The sequence below is a fragment of the Canis lupus genome, chromosome 28 (assembly GCF_011100685.1).
Source record: "Canis lupus familiaris isolate Mischka breed German Shepherd chromosome 28, alternate assembly UU_Cfam_GSD_1.0, whole genome shotgun sequence".
Lineage (NCBI taxonomy): Eukaryota > Metazoa > Chordata > Mammalia > Carnivora > Canidae > Canis > Canis lupus.
Genome location: NC_049249.1, coordinates 9615254 through 9633002, shown reverse-complemented (window position 1 = coordinate 9633002; position 17749 = coordinate 9615254). Strand labels below are relative to the sequence as shown.

At 36.9% G+C, this 17749-nt stretch overlaps 1 protein-coding gene across 44 annotated transcripts in view; it reads right to left on the bottom strand.

Annotated features, from left to right (window-relative positions):
- Window positions 1–17749, bottom strand: part of CC2D2B (coiled-coil and C2 domain containing 2B) — a 108200-nt gene that overhangs the window by 30310 nt on the left and 60141 nt on the right. For 34 of the 44 annotated variants that reach the window (XR_005380453.1, XR_005380454.1, XM_038578316.1 and 31 more), the window contains 4 exons: window positions 16296–16466; window positions 10832–10928; window positions 9931–10040; window positions 2952–3048 (listed from right to left, as the gene is read on the bottom strand). Coding sequence is in view for 36 of the 44 variants with exons in the window: in XM_038578316.1 (XP_038434244.1) it covers window positions 2952–3048; window positions 9931–10040; window positions 10832–10928; window positions 16296–16466 (475 nt within the window). In the remaining 8 variants the exon portion in view is untranslated. Of the gene's footprint in view, window positions 1–2951; window positions 3049–9930; window positions 10041–10831; window positions 10929–16295; window positions 16467–17749 lie in introns of those variants that run through there. The other 10 variants (XR_005380457.1, XR_005380456.1, XR_005380455.1 and 7 more) reach the window with 6 other exon arrangements.

The window sequence follows — 17749 nt, the reverse complement described above, 5'->3', positions numbered from 1 at the left end:
AGAATCCAACAATACATTAAGAAGATTATTCACTATGACCAAGTGGGATTTATCCCCGGGATACAAGGCTGGTTCAACATTCGTAAAGCAATCAATGTGATTGATTATATCAGCAAGAGAAAAAACAAGAACCATATGATCCCCCCAGTAGATGCAGAGAAAGCATTTGACAAAATACAGCATCCATTCCTGATCAAAACTCTTCAGAGTGTAGGGATAGAGGGAACATTCCTCACCATCTTAAAAGCCATCTATGAAAAGCCCACTGCAAATATCATTCTCAATAGTGAAACACTGGGAGCTCCCCTAAGATCAGGAACATGACAGGGATGTCCACTCTCACCACTTTTATTCAACATAGTACTAGAAATCCTAGCCTCAGCAATCAGGCAACAAAAAGAAATAAAAGGCATTCAAATTGACAAAGAAGAAGTCAAACTCTCCCTCTTTGCAGATGACATGATACTGTACTTAGAAAACCCAAAAGACTCCACCCGAAGATTGCCAAACTCATATAGCAATTCGGCAGTGTGGCAGGATACAAAATCAATGTCTGGAAGTCAGTGGCATTTCTATACGCTAACAATGAGACTGAAGAAAGAGAAATTAAGGAGTCAATCCCATTTACAATTGCACCCAAAAGCATAAGATACCTAGGAATAAACCTAACCAAAGAGGTAAAGGATCTGTACCCTAAAAACTACAGAACATTTCTGAAAGAAATTGAGGAAGACACAAAGAGATGGAAAAATATTCCATGCTCATGGATTGGAAGAATTAATATTGTGAAAATGTCAATGCTACCCAGGGCAATTTACACATTTAATGCAATCCCTATCAAAATGCCATGAACTTTCTTCAGAGAGTTGGAACAAATCATCTTAAGATTTGTGTGGAATCAGCTAAGACCCCGAATAGCCAGGGGAATATTGAAAAAGAAAACCATAGCTGGGGGCATCACTATGCCAGATTTCAGGTTGTACTACAAAGCTGTGGTCATCAAGACAGTAGACACATAGATCAATGGAACAGAATAGAGAATCCAGAAGTGGACCCTCAACTTTATGGTCAACTAATATTTGACAAAGCAGGAAAGACTATCCGCTGGAAAAAAGACAGTCTCTTCAATAAATGGTGCTGGGAAAATTGGACATCCACATGCAGAAGAATGAAACTAGACCACTCTCTTTCACCATACACAAAGATAATCTCAAAATGGATGAAAGATCTAAATGTGAGACAAGATTCCATCAAAATCCTAGAGGAGAACACAGGCAACACCCTTTTTGAACTTGGCCACAGCAACTTCTTGCAAGATACATCCATGAAGGCAAGAGAAACTAAAGCAAAAATGAATTATTGGGACTTCATCAAGATAAAAAGCTTCTGCACAGCAAGAGAAACAGTCAACAAAACTAAAGGACAACCTATAGAATGGGAGAAGATATTTGCAAATGACTCATCAGATAAAGGGCTAGTATCCAAGATCTATCAGGAACTTATTAAACTCAACAGCAAAGAAACAAACAATCCAATCATGAAATGGGAAAATGACATGAACAGAAATGTCACAGAGGAAGACATAGACATGGCCAACAAGCACATTAGAAAATGCTCTGCATCACTGGCCACCAGGGAAATAAAAATCAAAACCACAATGAGATACCACCTCACACCAGTGAGAATGGGGAAAATTAACAAGACAGGAAACAAATGTTGGAGAGGATGCAGAGATAGGGGAAGCCTCTTGCACTGTTGGTGGGAATGTGAACTGGTACAGCCCTTGAAAAACCGTGTGGAGGTTCCTCAAAGAGTTAATAATAGACTTCCCTATGATCCAGCAATTGCCCTGCTGGTGTTTACCCCAAAGATACAGATGCAGTGAAACACTGGGACACCTGCACCCCAAGGTTTTAGCAGCAATGTTCACAATAGCCAAACTGTGGAAGGAGCCTCGCTGTCCATCGAAAGATGAATGGATAAAGAAGATGTGGTTTATGTATACAATGGAATATTACTCAGCCATTAGAAACGACAAATACCCACCATTTGCTTTGGCATGGATGGAACTGGAGGGTATTATGCTGAGTGAAGTAAGTCAATCGGAGAAGGACAAACATTATATGGTTTCACTCATACAGGGAATATAAAAAATAGTGAAAGGGAATAAAGGGGAAAGGAGTGAAAATATCAGTGAGGGTGGCAAAACATGAAATACCTAACTCTGGGAAATGAACAAGAGGTAGTGGAAGGGGAGGTGGGCAGGGGGTTGGGGTGACTGGGTGATGGGCACTGAGGGGGGCACTTGACGGGATAGCACTGTGTGTTATGCTATATGTTGGCAAATATAACTCCAATTTAAAAAACAAACAAAAACAAAAATTCAGAGTCCCAAAAGAGGAGACATAATGGATAGGCATCTTTATACTTCTGGTGCCAACTTTAGTAGAAAGGAAGCTAATATTTATTTGAGAGCTTGCACTTAGTGTTGTTAGGAGCTTTTGCTTATCTATGAGGAAGACATTCAGTAATTTTTAAAATTTGATTGAGTAGAACTGGGTTTTAGTCCTAAGAATAATTTGGTGTCTTCTAAGGAAGTTGTGTATTTTCTTTGATCAGAAAATGAGAACTATATAACCAATTTTTGTTTCATTTCATTTATTTTGGTACCAGGAAGCTCACATTTAAGTGTTAGTTTCAATTGCAGAAACCTACTTCTCCCAAATTCTTGGTATATTTACTCCTCCTCTTATATGTGGTTTATGATCTCTATTATTTTTTAACTGACTTGCCATATGTCTGATTTTATTTCAAGTTACCCCAAATCCTTTTTTATAATGTTGGAAATAGACATTGCATCTAAAAGCAAATTTACAAATCTGGTACTAGATTTCATTCAGTTTGACTTTAGAATCAGTTCAACATTGATTATTATAATTATTCTAATTTACCTCATGTTTTTCAATAATCATTTCATCAAAAATGTTGATATATATATTATCTTTTAATTTAGATAAGCTTGAGAAGCTATAATCATGTCCTGGTGAGCTGTAAATAAGAGAAACATATGTAAATGCTTAACTTATTTTATAAGAGCATTTTTCATAAGGAACCATAAAATTACCTGTGATCTTTTCTTTTATAAAGGGTAAACTAAGAAAAAGCTATGTGTTTTGCAGATGACTGTTATCTTTCAATAAAACCAGCATGTGCAGGATGCCTGGATGGCTCAATGGTTGAGCGTCTGCCTTTGGCTCAGGGCATGATCCTGGGGTCCTGGGATCAAGTCCCACACTGGGCTCCCTGCGAGGAGCCTGGTCCTCCCTCGGCCTATGTCTCTGCCTCTGTGTGTGTGTGTGTGTGTGTGTGTGTGTGTGTGTGTGTGTCTCATTAATAAGTAAATAAAATCTTAAAAAAAATCATGTGCTTTGTAACATATCTCAAAGTATTTTGCATGAAAAATAAAATGTTTAAATGTCAAGCAGAAAGACTTTCACTACAGACATCCATTGCTAACAAATTATCCAAAGTATGGTGTATCAAGATATTCCAAATACCTTAAATTCTACTACATTCTTCTATTTCCCATATATATTTAAATTGCTCTTTTGTTCTCAGCTAAGAGATACGACTGTTTAACCACAGAACTTATTCTTTTTCCCACATCCATTTTCTCCAACTAGAAATTGGGATAGTAGAATGCATTTTGCAAGCTGTCTGCTGATGGCTTACTTGACGTACTTGACAAAGGATAGTGTAATATACCACAAACCTAGAAGTTTCCTCCACTCTTAGCTCCAGCTTGTGTGTGGAACCTTGAACCTTGATCAAACTTCTAACAAGTCAGAGAAGTTAAATAACTTGCTTAAAAGTAAAGCCATCAGGGGGATCCCTGAGTGGCTCAGTGGTTTGGTGCCTGCCTTTGGCCCAGGGCGTGATGCTGGAGACCCGGGATCGAGTCCCACATCAGGCTCCTGCATGGAGCCTGCTTCTCCCTCTGCCTGTATCTCTGCCTCTCTCTCTCTGTTTGTCATAAATAAATAAAATCTTAAAAAAAAAAAAAAGTAAAGCCATCAGCAAATGACAGAGCTTGTATGTGAACGCAATTCTGGCTGATTCTAAAGGCCAGGCTCTTTCAGTGTACCAACTGCCACTGATATTATTTATTGAAGATTGTTGCTAAGGAAGCAACCACCATTTCAAAGGATCTCCAACAGTTTGTAACTTTTGAGACACAAAGCCAGTGACAACTGAAAAATGTTAGCTGAGATTAGAGAACAATTTTATATTGAAGTTTCCTTATATTTTTAAGTGATAAGCTGACTTCCCTGTCCTGCTCTTCAAGAGATCCCTTTCATGTGGCAAAAGCTTGACAGGAGAGAGGAGGCAATGGATACTTACAACACTATGTGAGCACTATCATCATCCAGACATTTTTGAGTGTGTCAACTTAGTATGTCCTTTAAATCTCTTAAGTCCTGCATTGTCTTGCATTTTGTATTCTATGAAAGCCTTATTCAAATTTCACCATAATTTCTTGTCCAAAGTAGAGATCACAAGCCTAATTACTATATACTATTTATTTATCATTACTCTCTATCCCATTTGCATGTGGATTTTATTCACTAAAATGTCATGTGGAGAAGGAAAAAGAGCTCTTGTATCTCAGGGAACAAAAAATGTTAACTGAATCGTTGTGCCTTAGCTGACCCTCTAATCAACTTGGTTATACTCTAAACCTGTTTTTGGCTTATCTTACTGCTATAACTACGAGAATTCAAATACTCTACAGCCTCCTTCTCTTTAGTTCACTAAAGAGTAAAATTTAATCTTATTTAATTTAAATTTATATTATTGACTATTTTGTGTTCTCCTAAATCCATTTATTTAATACAGTGACACCATCAAAGAATAATGCAAATAGGAACCACATGATCTACAGAACTTGAGATGGCTGAACAAGACTGGCAGAAGGGGGAAAGGGCACCAGGACAAGAGAAAATACTTTGATAATGGATGTGGTTGACAGTTCTTTATATTCCTTCACGCCACTGAGAGCTAAAGATACTTAGGAAGTGATAACTGAAAATGGCTAATTGAGTTTAGAGAACAATTTTAAGTTCTACGTTTCATATTTGTCTTGATCAATGTACTTTAATTCCAATAACCAAATTTTATTTATACAACTTTAGTGTCACATATAAATCTTGAGAAAGAACAAACCTGGAGGCATCCAATTTACTGATTTCAAAATACACTACAAAGCTACAGGAATCAAAAGGATGTTACTGGCATAATTGACATATACACCAATGGTACAGAATACAGATCCCAGATATAAATCCCTGCATCTCCATCAGGTCAACTGGTCTTTGACAAGGATGTCAAGAATATACAATGTATGGGGATCCCTGGGTGGCTCAGTAATTTAGCACCTGCCTTCGGCCCAGGGCATGATCCTGGAGTCCCGGGATTGAGTCCCAGAGCCTGATTTTCCCTCTGCCCATGTCTCTACTTCTCTCTCTCTCTGTGTGTCTCTCATGAGTAAATAAATAAAATCTTTAAAAATATATACATACAATGTAGAGGTGCCTGGGTGGCTCAGTTGGTTGAGTGTCTGCCTTGGGTTCAGGTCTTGATCCCTGGGACAAGCCACAGGTCAGGCTCCCTGTTCAGTGAGGAGTCTACTTCTCCCTCGCCTTCTGCCCCTCCCCCCACCCATGCTCACTCTCTTCTCTCTTTCAAATAAATAAATAAACTATTTTAAAAAAAATTTTAAAGTATACAATGTGGAAGGAATAGTCTCTTCAACAAATGATGTTGGTAAAACTATCAACATGCAAAAATAATCAAATCAATTCTTATTTTACACTATAGACAAAAATCAATTCAAAATGGATTAAAGACTGGGCACTTGGGTAGCTCAGTCAGTTAAACATCTGCCTTCAGCTCCTGTCATGGTCCTGGGGTCCTGGGATAAAGCCCCCCCATCAGGCTTCCTGCTGAGCAGGAAGTTTGCTTCTCCCTTTCCCTCTGCTGTTCCCCCTGCTTGTGCTCTCTCTCATTCTCTCTCTCAAATGGGTAGATAAATTTTTTAAAAAATAAAATAAATAAAATTTTAAAAAAAGACAAAATGGATTTAAGACTTAAAATGTAAGTGAAGACCTGAAACTGTAAAGCTTCTAGAAGAAAACACAAGGAACAAACTTCATGGCACAGGTTGTGGCAATGATCTTATTACACGGATATGACACCAATGCATGGGCAACAAAAGCAAAAGTAAAGTGAAATTATATTAAAATATAAATCTTTTGCACAGCAAACAATCATCAGTGTGAAAAGGCAACCTAGGGAATGGGAGAAAATACTTGCAAACCATATATATCATAAAGGATTGATGACTAAAACATATGAGGAACTCATACAATTCAATAATAAAAAAAGTTAATAATCCAATTTTTAAACTATGTTGAAACTTGAATAGACATTTTCCAAAGAAGATCTACAATGACTGACACATATATGAAAAAATGCTTAGAGCACCTGGCTGGCTCAGTGACTAAAGCACATGACTTTTGATCTTGGGGTTGTAAGTTCGAGCCTCACATTGGGTGTAGAGATTATTTAATAAAATAAAAAAAAATTCTCAGTAATTGCTAACTAATAATAAAATGCTCACTAATAATCAGGGAAAGGGAAATCAAAACAACAGTGAGGTACCACCTCACACCTCTCAGAATGACTATTACCAAAAAAACAAAAGATGAAAAGTATTAGTAAAGATGTAGAAAACTGGAATCCTTGCACTGTGTTGGTAGGGATGCAAAGTAGTGAAGCTGTTATGGAAAACAGTATGGAGGTTCCTCAAAAAATTAAAAATAGATTTGCCATCTGATCTCATTTCTCAGAATCTATCCAAAAGAATTGAATGAGGATCTCAAAGAGATGTTAGCATTCTGATGTTCATTGTAACACTATTCACAATAGTCAAGATGGAAACATCCTAAATGTTGACAGATGAGGATAATGTGGTATACATATACAATGAAATAAATACTATTTACTCTTAAGAAATAAGAAAATTTGGCAATATGTGACAACACAGATGAGCCTTGGGGATATTATGCTAAGTGAAAAAACTCAATAAACCCGCCACAGAAAGACAAATACTGCATAATTCCACTGATTTTTAAAAAAGATTTTATTTATTTATTCATGAGAGACACACACAGAGAGAGACACAGACACAGGCAGAGGAAGAAGCAGGTTCCATGCGGGGAGCCCGATGTGGGACTCGATCCCGGGTCTCCAGGATCAGGCCCTGGGCTGAAGGCGTGCTAAACCACTTAGCCACCCAGGCTGCCCCATAATTCTACTTATATAAGATATATAAAATAGTCAAATTCATAAAATTACTAAGTGGAATGTTGGTTGCCAGGGGCTGGGAGAAGGGAAATGGGGAGTTTCTCATCAACAGGCATAAAGTTTCAGTTAAGCAAGATGAATAAGCTCTAGAGAGAGGATCCCTGGGTGGCTCAGCAGTTTAGTGCCTGCCTTCGGCCCAGGGCGTGATCCTAGAGTCCCAGGTTCAAGTCCCACATCGGGCTTACTGCATGGAGCCTGCTTCTCCCTCTGCCTGTGTCTCTGCCTCTCTCTCTCTCTCTGTGTCTCTCATGAATAAATAAGTAAAATCTTTAAAAAATAAGCTCTAGAGGTCTGCTGTACAACACTGTACCTATAGCCAACAATAATATACTGCACATTTTAAAATTTGTTAATAAGGAAGATCTCATGTTTAGTGTTCTTTCCAAGTTAAAAAAAAAAAAATTGAGTAAGCCTGAGTAAAGCAAATTACCCTCTGTAGTACTGGCTCACATGAGTGTGAGGTAGCTAAGTCCAAAATCTGCAGGGTACACCAGCAGGCTGGAGGCCCAGAGAAGACTTGCTGTTCACGTCTTCCCAGGAAGAGGTAAGTCTTTTTTCCACTAAACTTTCAATTGATTAGGTAAGGTCCATCCATATTATAAAGGGTGAGAGAGGAAGAAAGACAAAGACACAAAGATACATGTAGACACACACACGCTATTGATCGTTCCTCTGGAGAACCATGATTAATGCAATGACATTCTGGAAAGAGAAAACTATGGACTCAGTAAAAACATCAGTGGTTTCTAGAGGCCCCAGGGTAAGGATAAAGGGATAAATAGATGAAGTGGAGAATATGTTTAGGTCAGTAAAACTATGCTGGATGATATTATAGTAGTGGGTACATGTCATTATACATTTGTCAAAACCCATAAAATGCACAACATGAGAGTGAACTCCAAAGTAATGGTTGATAATGATGCATCAACACTGGTTCACAGATTGTAACAAACGTACCACACTAAGGCTGCGTGAGGTTTTATGTTTGTGTATTGTGGTAAATGTGTACATGAGAACTCTCTGTACTTTATACTCAATTTTACCTCAATTTTACTAAAACTGCTCAAAAAGTAGTCTATCAATTTTTTTAAATGGGAAAAAACAAACACTCTAGTTAGAAATGAGGGAAGGCAAATTAAACCACAATGAGAATATCACTTTAGATCTGTTATATTAGAAATAATAATTTTAAAAATACAAAATATTATTGAAGATATGGCACAATATATGTTAGGTTGGGATTGTATATTGATACAGTCACTAGAACAGTTTGGTATTATCTAATAAAGTTAAAGCTGAATTCAGTTACAACTTAGCAATTTTACTCCTGGACATATATCCTAGAGCAGAGGTTCTCAAAGTATCCCCATGACTAAGTAGCATCAGTAACACCGGGGAACTTGTGAGAAGTGGAATCATCAAGACCTACCCCAGACCTACTGAATTAGAAATTATGAAGGTGGGCCCAGCAATGTTTTAAGAAGCCATACAGGTGATTCTAATGCACAGAAAAGTTTGAGAGCTCATGTCTTTTTTTTTTTTTTTAAGATTTTATTTATTTATTCATGAGAGACACAGAGAAAGAAAGAGGCAGAGACTCAGGCAGAGGGAGAAGCAGGCTCCATGCAGGGAGCCTGACATGGGACTCGATCCCAGGTCTCCAGGATCACACCCTGGGCTAAAGGCAGTACTAAACTGCTGAGCCACCCGGGCTGCCTGAGAGCTACTGTCTTAAAAAGAAACTCTTGCATGTATGCTCCAGAAGACAAGTATAAGAATGTTCCAAGCAACATTATTTGCAATAGCAAAAGATTAAAACAAGCCAAATGTACATCAACAGGGAAATGTATAAAAATTATGGCACTTTAGTCCAGTAGAATACTATACATAAGTGAAAATAAAAGAAGGAAAGAAAAGAGGAAGAGGCGAGAAAAGGTATGAAAGTAGGAAAGAAAAAAGAAGAGAGGAAGGACAGGAGAAAGTTATGAGTATGAATATAGATGAATCTCTCAAAATAATTAAGAGTAAATAAACAAGATTGCAAAAGATGATTCAATTTATATAAAGTTGAAACATCCATAAATGAATAACACATAGTTAGGGACAAATATTTATAATATAAAATCATAAAGAGAGGGAATGTTAAACACAAATTATTTGTTACCTCTAGGGAGAAAGAAGGGGATACAATTAGGAACTGGCTTAGTAACAACTAGGTACTAGCCTTGAAAGGTAATGGTAATATTCAATTTTTTAAGCTGGGTGGTAGATACACCCAAGTATTCATATTATTATTTTTCCTCAGAACTTACATTTGCATATACATTATATATATATCAATATGTATATTGATATATATCAATACCTATGTAAGAGATATTTCATAATTTGTAAGATTAAACAATAAAGCCTATCTCAATGATTATTTTCAACAAATGGCTGAAGAAAGCAATTTTGTTACTGCTCTTTTTTTAGAAGCTGAGGTAAAAATAGATTCCAACCTACATAAAATCTACTTTAATTTCTTCATTCCAGCATGGATGAGATCCACTTGCAGTACTGGTTTTGTATACAGTGTGTTGAAAGGAAACTTCCACAAAAGGTTGTACAGTATCCTGAAACAAATAATAAACATTGACTAGCTTTTTGCACTATTTTATATAGTTAATGAAAGGTAGAAGGCTAGGAAATTACTTGAATACTGGCTGACCACTGGATGGCTTACTTTTTCTAGATTGTCAAACAGCCATTTTTCATTCATTCATTTAATAAACATTTATTGGTCCTATTCAATATCAGATACTTTTCTAGGATTGAAAGATAAATGGAACTTACCCCTAAGGACTTTATAGTCTATCAGAAAAATAAACAGGTAAACAATTTCAATCAAATGTGAAAAATAAAAGAAATATATTTAAGGTATAATAGTTACTCAGGAGAACCAATGATTAATTTTCTAAGGTAAAGACAAGGAGAACTTCATAGAGAAAACATTGCTGGACCTTGAGCTTTGAAACACTAAATAGTAAGTTTTATGAGGCCAATAATATGGAGCTATGTGGAGGCCATTCCAGGCAAAGGAAAGGTAAAGAGGCCTTCTAGAAGTAGTGGTATGATGATACTGTCTTGGGGAGGAGAGAGACGTGGTTGACTGGTAGGTAAGGGTCAGATGATAGATTTTTGTAGGCATTCTAAAGAAGCTTGTACTTTATTTTATAGGCCTTGAGAGCAGGGGATCAGGGAATGAATCAGTTAGGATTACATCTTATACAGAGTACCTTCATTGTGTTCTAGAAAATCAACTGGAAGCTTAAGACTCTAGAGATGGAGAGACCAATTATGAGCCAGTTGTTATCCAGAGCAAACATAATCAAAATTATATTTTACAGAAGTGTTTAAAACTTACCTCATTTAAGATCTCATCTGATTCTACAGATTTGATTGTTTCTTTATGTCTGAGGCAAGATATTGATGATTTCAAATAAGTAGGTAGATCCAAGACTCTTCACGAAAAACAATATAGAGATATACATGTTAAATAACTTTAACAGACAGTAGGAATTAAGATGGCAGAGGAGTGGGGGGACCCTAAGTTTGTCTCATACCTCAAATACAACTAGATAGTTATCAAATCATTCTGAACACTGAAGAAATCAATCAGAGTTCTGAGAAAACAAATACTGCAAGTCTACAAGTAAAAAAGCTATCACCTTTTGGAAGGTAGGAGGTATGGAGGCTTGATTCTGGTGTGATATAGCTGAGGGTATCGTGGTGGGAAGGGAGCCTGCTTAAGGAGGGTACTGCAAAGTATCATAAGCAGCAGAGGCAAAATCAAAGTTTTAGAAGTCTGCTACAGCAGGGGCCCTGCCTGGTTTAAAGGTGCTCAGTTGGCAAAGTGGGGCAGGATCTCAGATGTGGCACTGTGTTCTGAGGAACCCCTGGGATGCAAGAACAGGTGGCACCTAGGCGATGCACTGTTCCCAGGCATGGGAGCATGGAACCTGGCTGAGAACAGCGAGTCTAGGTGCCATCTTTCTGCTTTGTGTTGCCATAAACTGAGAACCACTGCATGGTCATGCAACCACTTTCCTGGAATGGGTCCAGCAAAAGGCAGAAGTGAGGTGAGACACTCCTTGGGAGTAACAGCATTGGACCATGCCATGGGAGTCCCTAAAATTTGGAATTTTGAAACTCAGCCAGGCAGGGCAGAGTTCTGATGGAAACTGGGGAGACAAGTGTGATTGACTGCTCTTATGTGAGGACTCACTGAAGAGTAGGGGGCACATATTTTCAGCTCCAGGGCTAGTGAGGAAAGCACTGCCATATTCATCCCACCCATCTCAATGCTGAGAGCCCTCAGGGAGCAAAAACAGTGCCAGATAGTGGAGTCCAGAGCCGCTTACATCAAGTCTTGCCTCTCTGTACCCTCAAAGCGTATTTTCACTGGGTCAAATCAACCTGAGAATCAGGGCTGCAGGTCCCTCCTGCAGAAGACCAGCACAAACAACTCACTCCCACCAAGTTTACTGATCATAGAGAGTTGCAAAGCTTCAGCCCTAGGGCAAAACAGTATCTAGCATCCTTTGTACTTTTATTCTTTAGCTTTTTAGTTTTTTTTTTTTTCAGGTAGCTTCTTATTTTTTCAATTATTTTAAAATTTTTACATACACTTAATATTTTTTATTTTTTGTTTCATTTCTCTTTCTTTCTCTTTCTTTCTTTCTTTCTCTTTCTTTCTTTCTTTCTTTCTTTCTTTCTTTCTTTCTTTCTTTCTTTCTTTCTTTCTTTCTTCTTGGGATCTAGTTTCTTTTCATAAGCAGACCAAAACAAATTCAAGATCTAGTTTTTAATTGTTGTTTTGTTGTTGTTGCTGCTGCTGCTATTGTTGTTGTTTTTTCTTTTTTTTCTTTTTTTCTTTTCTGGACAAAATGATGAGATGGACAAATTCACCCCAAAAGAAAGAACAGAAAGTAGTACTCCCAGCCAGGGATTTAATCAATATAGATATAACTAAGACGTCTAAAATAGAATTTAAAACATTTATAAAGATACTAGCTGAGCTTGAAAAAAGCATAGAAGACACTAGATAATCCCTCACTGTAGAGATAAAGGAACTAAAATCTAGCCAGGCTGAAATTTAAAATGCTGTAACTGAGCTGCAGGCCCAAGTGGAGGCCATAAAAATGAGGATGAATGAAACAGAAGAGAAAATCAGTTAATACAGAAGATAAAATTATGGAAAATAATGAAGCTAAAATGAAGAGGGAAAGAAAGCTATTAGATCATGAAGATAGATTTAGGGAACTCAGCAATTCCGTAAAGTGAAATAATATCCATATTATAGACTGAAGGTTTATTTGAACAAATTATAGCTGAAAACTTCCCTACTCTGGGGAAGACAACAGGCATTCAAGTCCAAGAGGCACAGAGAACTCCTCTCAAAATCAACAAAAACAGGTCAACACCATAACATATTATAGTGAAATTTGCAAATTGCAAAGATGAAGAGAAAATTCTGAAAGCAGTTTAGAACAAGAAGTCCTTAACCTATAAGGGTCGACACATAAGACTGGTAGCAGACCTGTCCACAGAAACCTGGAAGGCCAGAAAGGACTGGCATGATATATTCAATGTGATAAATGGGAAAATATGCAGCCAAGAATACTTTATCCATCAAGACTGTCTCATTCAGAAGGGAAGGAGAGATAATTTCCAAGACAAACAAAACTAAAGGAATTCATGAACACCAAATCAGCCCTGCAAGAAACATTAAAGGGGACCTTTTGAGTAGGAAAGAGAGACCAAAAGCAACAAAGACCAAAAAGGAACAGAGACAATCTACAGGAACAGCGACTTTACAGGTAATACAGTGGTACTAAATTCATATCTTCCAATAATTACTCTGAATGTCAACGGACTATATGCCCTAATCAAAAGACATAGGGTATCAGAATGGATAAAAAAAAAAAAAAAACAAGACCCATCAATATGCTTCTTTCAAGAGACTCATTTTAGACCCCAAACCTCCAGATTCAAAGTGAGGGTATGGAGAACCATTTATCATGCTAATAGAAATCAAAAGAAAGCTAGAGTAGCCATCCTTGTATCAGACAAACTAGATTTTAAACCAAAGACTGTAATAAGGGATGAGGAAGGACACTGTATCATAATAAAGGGATCTATCCAGCAAGAAGATCCAACAAATGTAAATACTTACGTCTCTAACACTGGAGCAGCTAAATATATAAATCAATAACAAACTTAAAGAAACGCACTGATAATAATACAATAATCATAGGCGATTTTAACATCGCATTCACAGCAACGAACAGATCATCTAAGCAGAAAATAAACAAGGAAACAAGGGCTTTGAATGACACACTGGACCAGATGGACCTACCACATATATTCAGAGTATTCCATCCTAAAGCAGCAGAATACATATTCTTTTCAAGTGGACATAGAACATTTTCCAGAATAGATCACATACTGGGTCACAAATAAGAACTCAACTGGTACAAAAAGATTAAGATCATACCATTCATATTTTCAGACCAAATGATATGAAACAAAGTCAACCACAAGAAAACATTTGGAAGAACCACAGTACATGGAGGTTAAAGAACTATCCTACCAAAGAATGAATGGGTCAACCAGGAAATTAAAGAAAAAATTTTAAAATACATGGAAACATAGGAAAATGAAAACACAACAGTTCAAAACCTTTCAGATGTAGCAAAGATGGGCCTAAGAGAAAAGTATACAGCAATACAAGCCTTCCTCAAGAAGCAAGAAACATCTCAAATATACAGCCTAACTTTACACCTAAAGGATCTGGAAAAAGAACAGCAAATAAAGCCTAAATCCGGCAGGATAAGAGAAATAATAAAGATTAGAGCAGAAATCAATGATATAAAAATTAAAAAAAACAGTAGAACAAATCAACAAAACCAGGAATTTGTTCTTTGAAAGAATTAACAAGATTAACAAACCCTTAGCCAGACTTATTAAAAAGAAAAAAGACCCAAATAAATAAAATCATGAATGCAAGAGGAGAGATCACAGCCAACACAAAGAAATGCAAATAATTATAAGAGAATATTATGAGCAGGGAATTAGGTGATCTGGAAGAAATGTGCAAATACCTAGAAGCATATAAACTACCAAAACTGAAATACGAAGAGATAGAAAACTTGAACAGACCCATAACCAGCAAAGAAATTGAATCAGTAAAGCAAGGATGCAGAGAAAGGGGAGCCTTCTTAGACTGTTGACCAGAATACAAACTGGTGCAGCCATTCTGGAAAACAGTATGGAGTTCCTCAAAAAGTTAAAAATAGAACTACCCTATAATCCAGCAATTGCACTACAGGTATTTATCCAAGGGATAAAAATATAGTGATTTGAAGGGGTACATGCACCCGTTTATATTAGCAATATCCACAATAGCCAAAATTTGGAAAGCCCAGATGTTCATCAACAGATAAATGGATAAAGAAGAACTGGTATATATTATATATGAGTCACTAAATTCTACCCCTAAAGCTAATATATGTTATATATTAACACTATATGTTAACTAAATTGAATTTAAATCTTAAAAATTTTTAAATAAATAAATAACTTTAACATTAGTTTTGGTAGGAATAAGCAAGATTTTTGCCTCAATTCATGGTGATAAATAATTCGGTTACCATGGGTCTTACAGAGTTTGTTTTGGATCTTCTTATTGTTGGTGGTTAGAACTAAACATCTGATGATCACCACTCTGGAAGAGGGGCTCCTAAATGCTGAACCATGGATTGGATTCAGTCTGTGATAAAGTTTTCACTGGTCTTCAGCAAAGGAGAAAAATAAGGCAAGTGATACTTTGAGATTATATCCTTCCTATTTTTGGTGTTACAATATTCTTTCTTTTTACAAATTGATGATTATAGAAACTGGTAGTGATTTTATGATATTCTTATTGCACAAAAGTTAGCCTTTGGAATGTGCATTTGTTTTGAGAACATCAATTCTATTAGATAAATAAGGTTGTAGCTTATGAAACACAGGAAAAACTCTTAGGAGGTTTTAACTCTTAGTACCTAGTAAAAATATTTTTCATATGTAGAATTCATGGGATGTGGTAAACATAAGATAAACAAGTAAAGCACATATATGTTACACATAAAGAGAGATACTTAATATTCCTGAGACACCTGGGTTCTAAATATCAATAATATATGATTCATGCATGAGACAAAATACATAAGACACTCAATATTCAAGACACACTAAATTCACGAGCATTTAATACGCATAATGACTTAATTTGGCCACTAAATGGTGATACCATTCTGGCCCCATAGATCCTCTGCTCAAGAAATGAAAATAAAACCCATTGAGTGCCTGCAGAAGAGTTGGATAAGATATGATTTTTGCAGAGGTCAACTAAAATAACAAATCCAAAACAGAGCCTACTCTCTTCTGTGTTCCTTTTGCAGTACTGAGAGGGGCCAGTGGCAGAGAACAGTGCAGGTGGCAACAGTAAGGTCACAAATTCTCACGATAGGGAACATGGGCAAAAGGCATTTATTTGACATTTGGCACCCCAAAATACACATGATTAAGTTACTGTGCTCATCTCAAACTTCTGAAAACTTTTCATACATAGCAACGACAGTACGACTATCCAAATGAAGATTTCAACTTTCATTCCGTTTCTGTAATATGGAGCATTAACCAAGTGCAAAATTTCACACATAAGATAGAATTTCCTATTTATTTATTTTAAATGTTTACATTTAAGACAGAGTTTTTTGCAAAAAAATTAAAATTAAAATTAATAGAGCTTTTACAACTGTAAAAATTGGTGCACAGTGTCTTACCTATTTACTGCTATGTTCCTGGTAGGAATATTATAAGCCCGCAGTATTCTGACAAGAATCTTAATATCTCCATCACAGATGGTTTGTGCTGCTACCTTTTTCCTTTCTTTCCTCTGAGGCTTTAACTTTCTGTGTTGTTCAACTAGCTTACAAACTGCATCTGTCAACTGGCTAAAGATAAAAAAGGGATCATCTGCATATACACAAGATAACTTTGTTTTAAAAGACATCAATTTGTAAAGTTAATTATTGTAAATTAGGCCATTATTCTGAACCATATTCTCTCCATTGTAGAGGGGAGACAGAGTTGTCTTAAACCCAAGGTAAAAACCTCTTTCTGAGCACAGAAGAGATGCTTGGCTCACTCCCATGTTATGAGAAAATGTGATTGCTCCATGCAATTGGGTACATGGTCCAAGAAGAGATAGCCACATAGAGAGGTAATTCCACAAAACATGATGTTCTTTCAGAATGTTATTCATTTTTTCAGGAATCATTCTCTTTAAAGTGATTAGATACTCAACTTTTCTACATGACTCTGAAACAAGAATTAGTTATACAAGCTGCCAACAAAAATCCATGGAATTACAGTTTTATGGTCACATTCATTTTCCCCTCAAAAACTGAAAATAAAATACAATAGGTTTCAGCATCTTAACCAATTAAAACTGTTTTTTGGTAACACTAGGAATCTGCAAGTGGCCCCAGGGAGGATTTCCAGAAACAAGGCATCCCTATTCCTGGTCTTACCCCTAAGATTCAGAGGTAGGACAATATGAGAATTGAGTTGAGCCAAAAGATTCCCCCAACTGCTGTCTGTGGATCATACTCACATTTGGCCGAGGAGTCAGTTTTGAAAGGGGGAGATTATATATAGGCTTAGTATGTGGTGCTGCCAGCAATTTTTCTTAAAAAAATTTTTTTATTGGAGTTCAATTTGCCAACATACATACCAAGTGCTCATCCCACCAAGTGCCCCCCATGCTGCCCATCACCAAACACCCCAACCCCCGCCCACCTCCTCTTCCACTACTCCTTGTTCATTTCCCAGAGTTAGGTCTCTCATGTTTTGTCACCTTCACTGATATTTCCACTCATTTTCTCTCCTTTCCCTTTATTCCCTTTCACTAATTTTGATATTCCCCAAACGAATAAGACCATATAATGTTTGTCCTTCTCCAATTTACTTATTTCACTCAGCATAATACCCTCCAGGTCCCTCCAGGTTGAAGCAAATGGTGGGTATTTGTCATTTCTAATGGCTGAGTAATATTCCATTGTATGCATAGACCACATCTTCTTTATCCATTCATCTTTCGATGTACACTGAGGCTCCTTCCACCCTTTGGCTATTCTGGACATGCTGCTATAAACCTTGGGGTGAGGTGTCCCAGTGTTTCACTGCATCTGTATCTTTGGGGTAAACACCCAGCAGAGCAATTGCTGGGTCATAG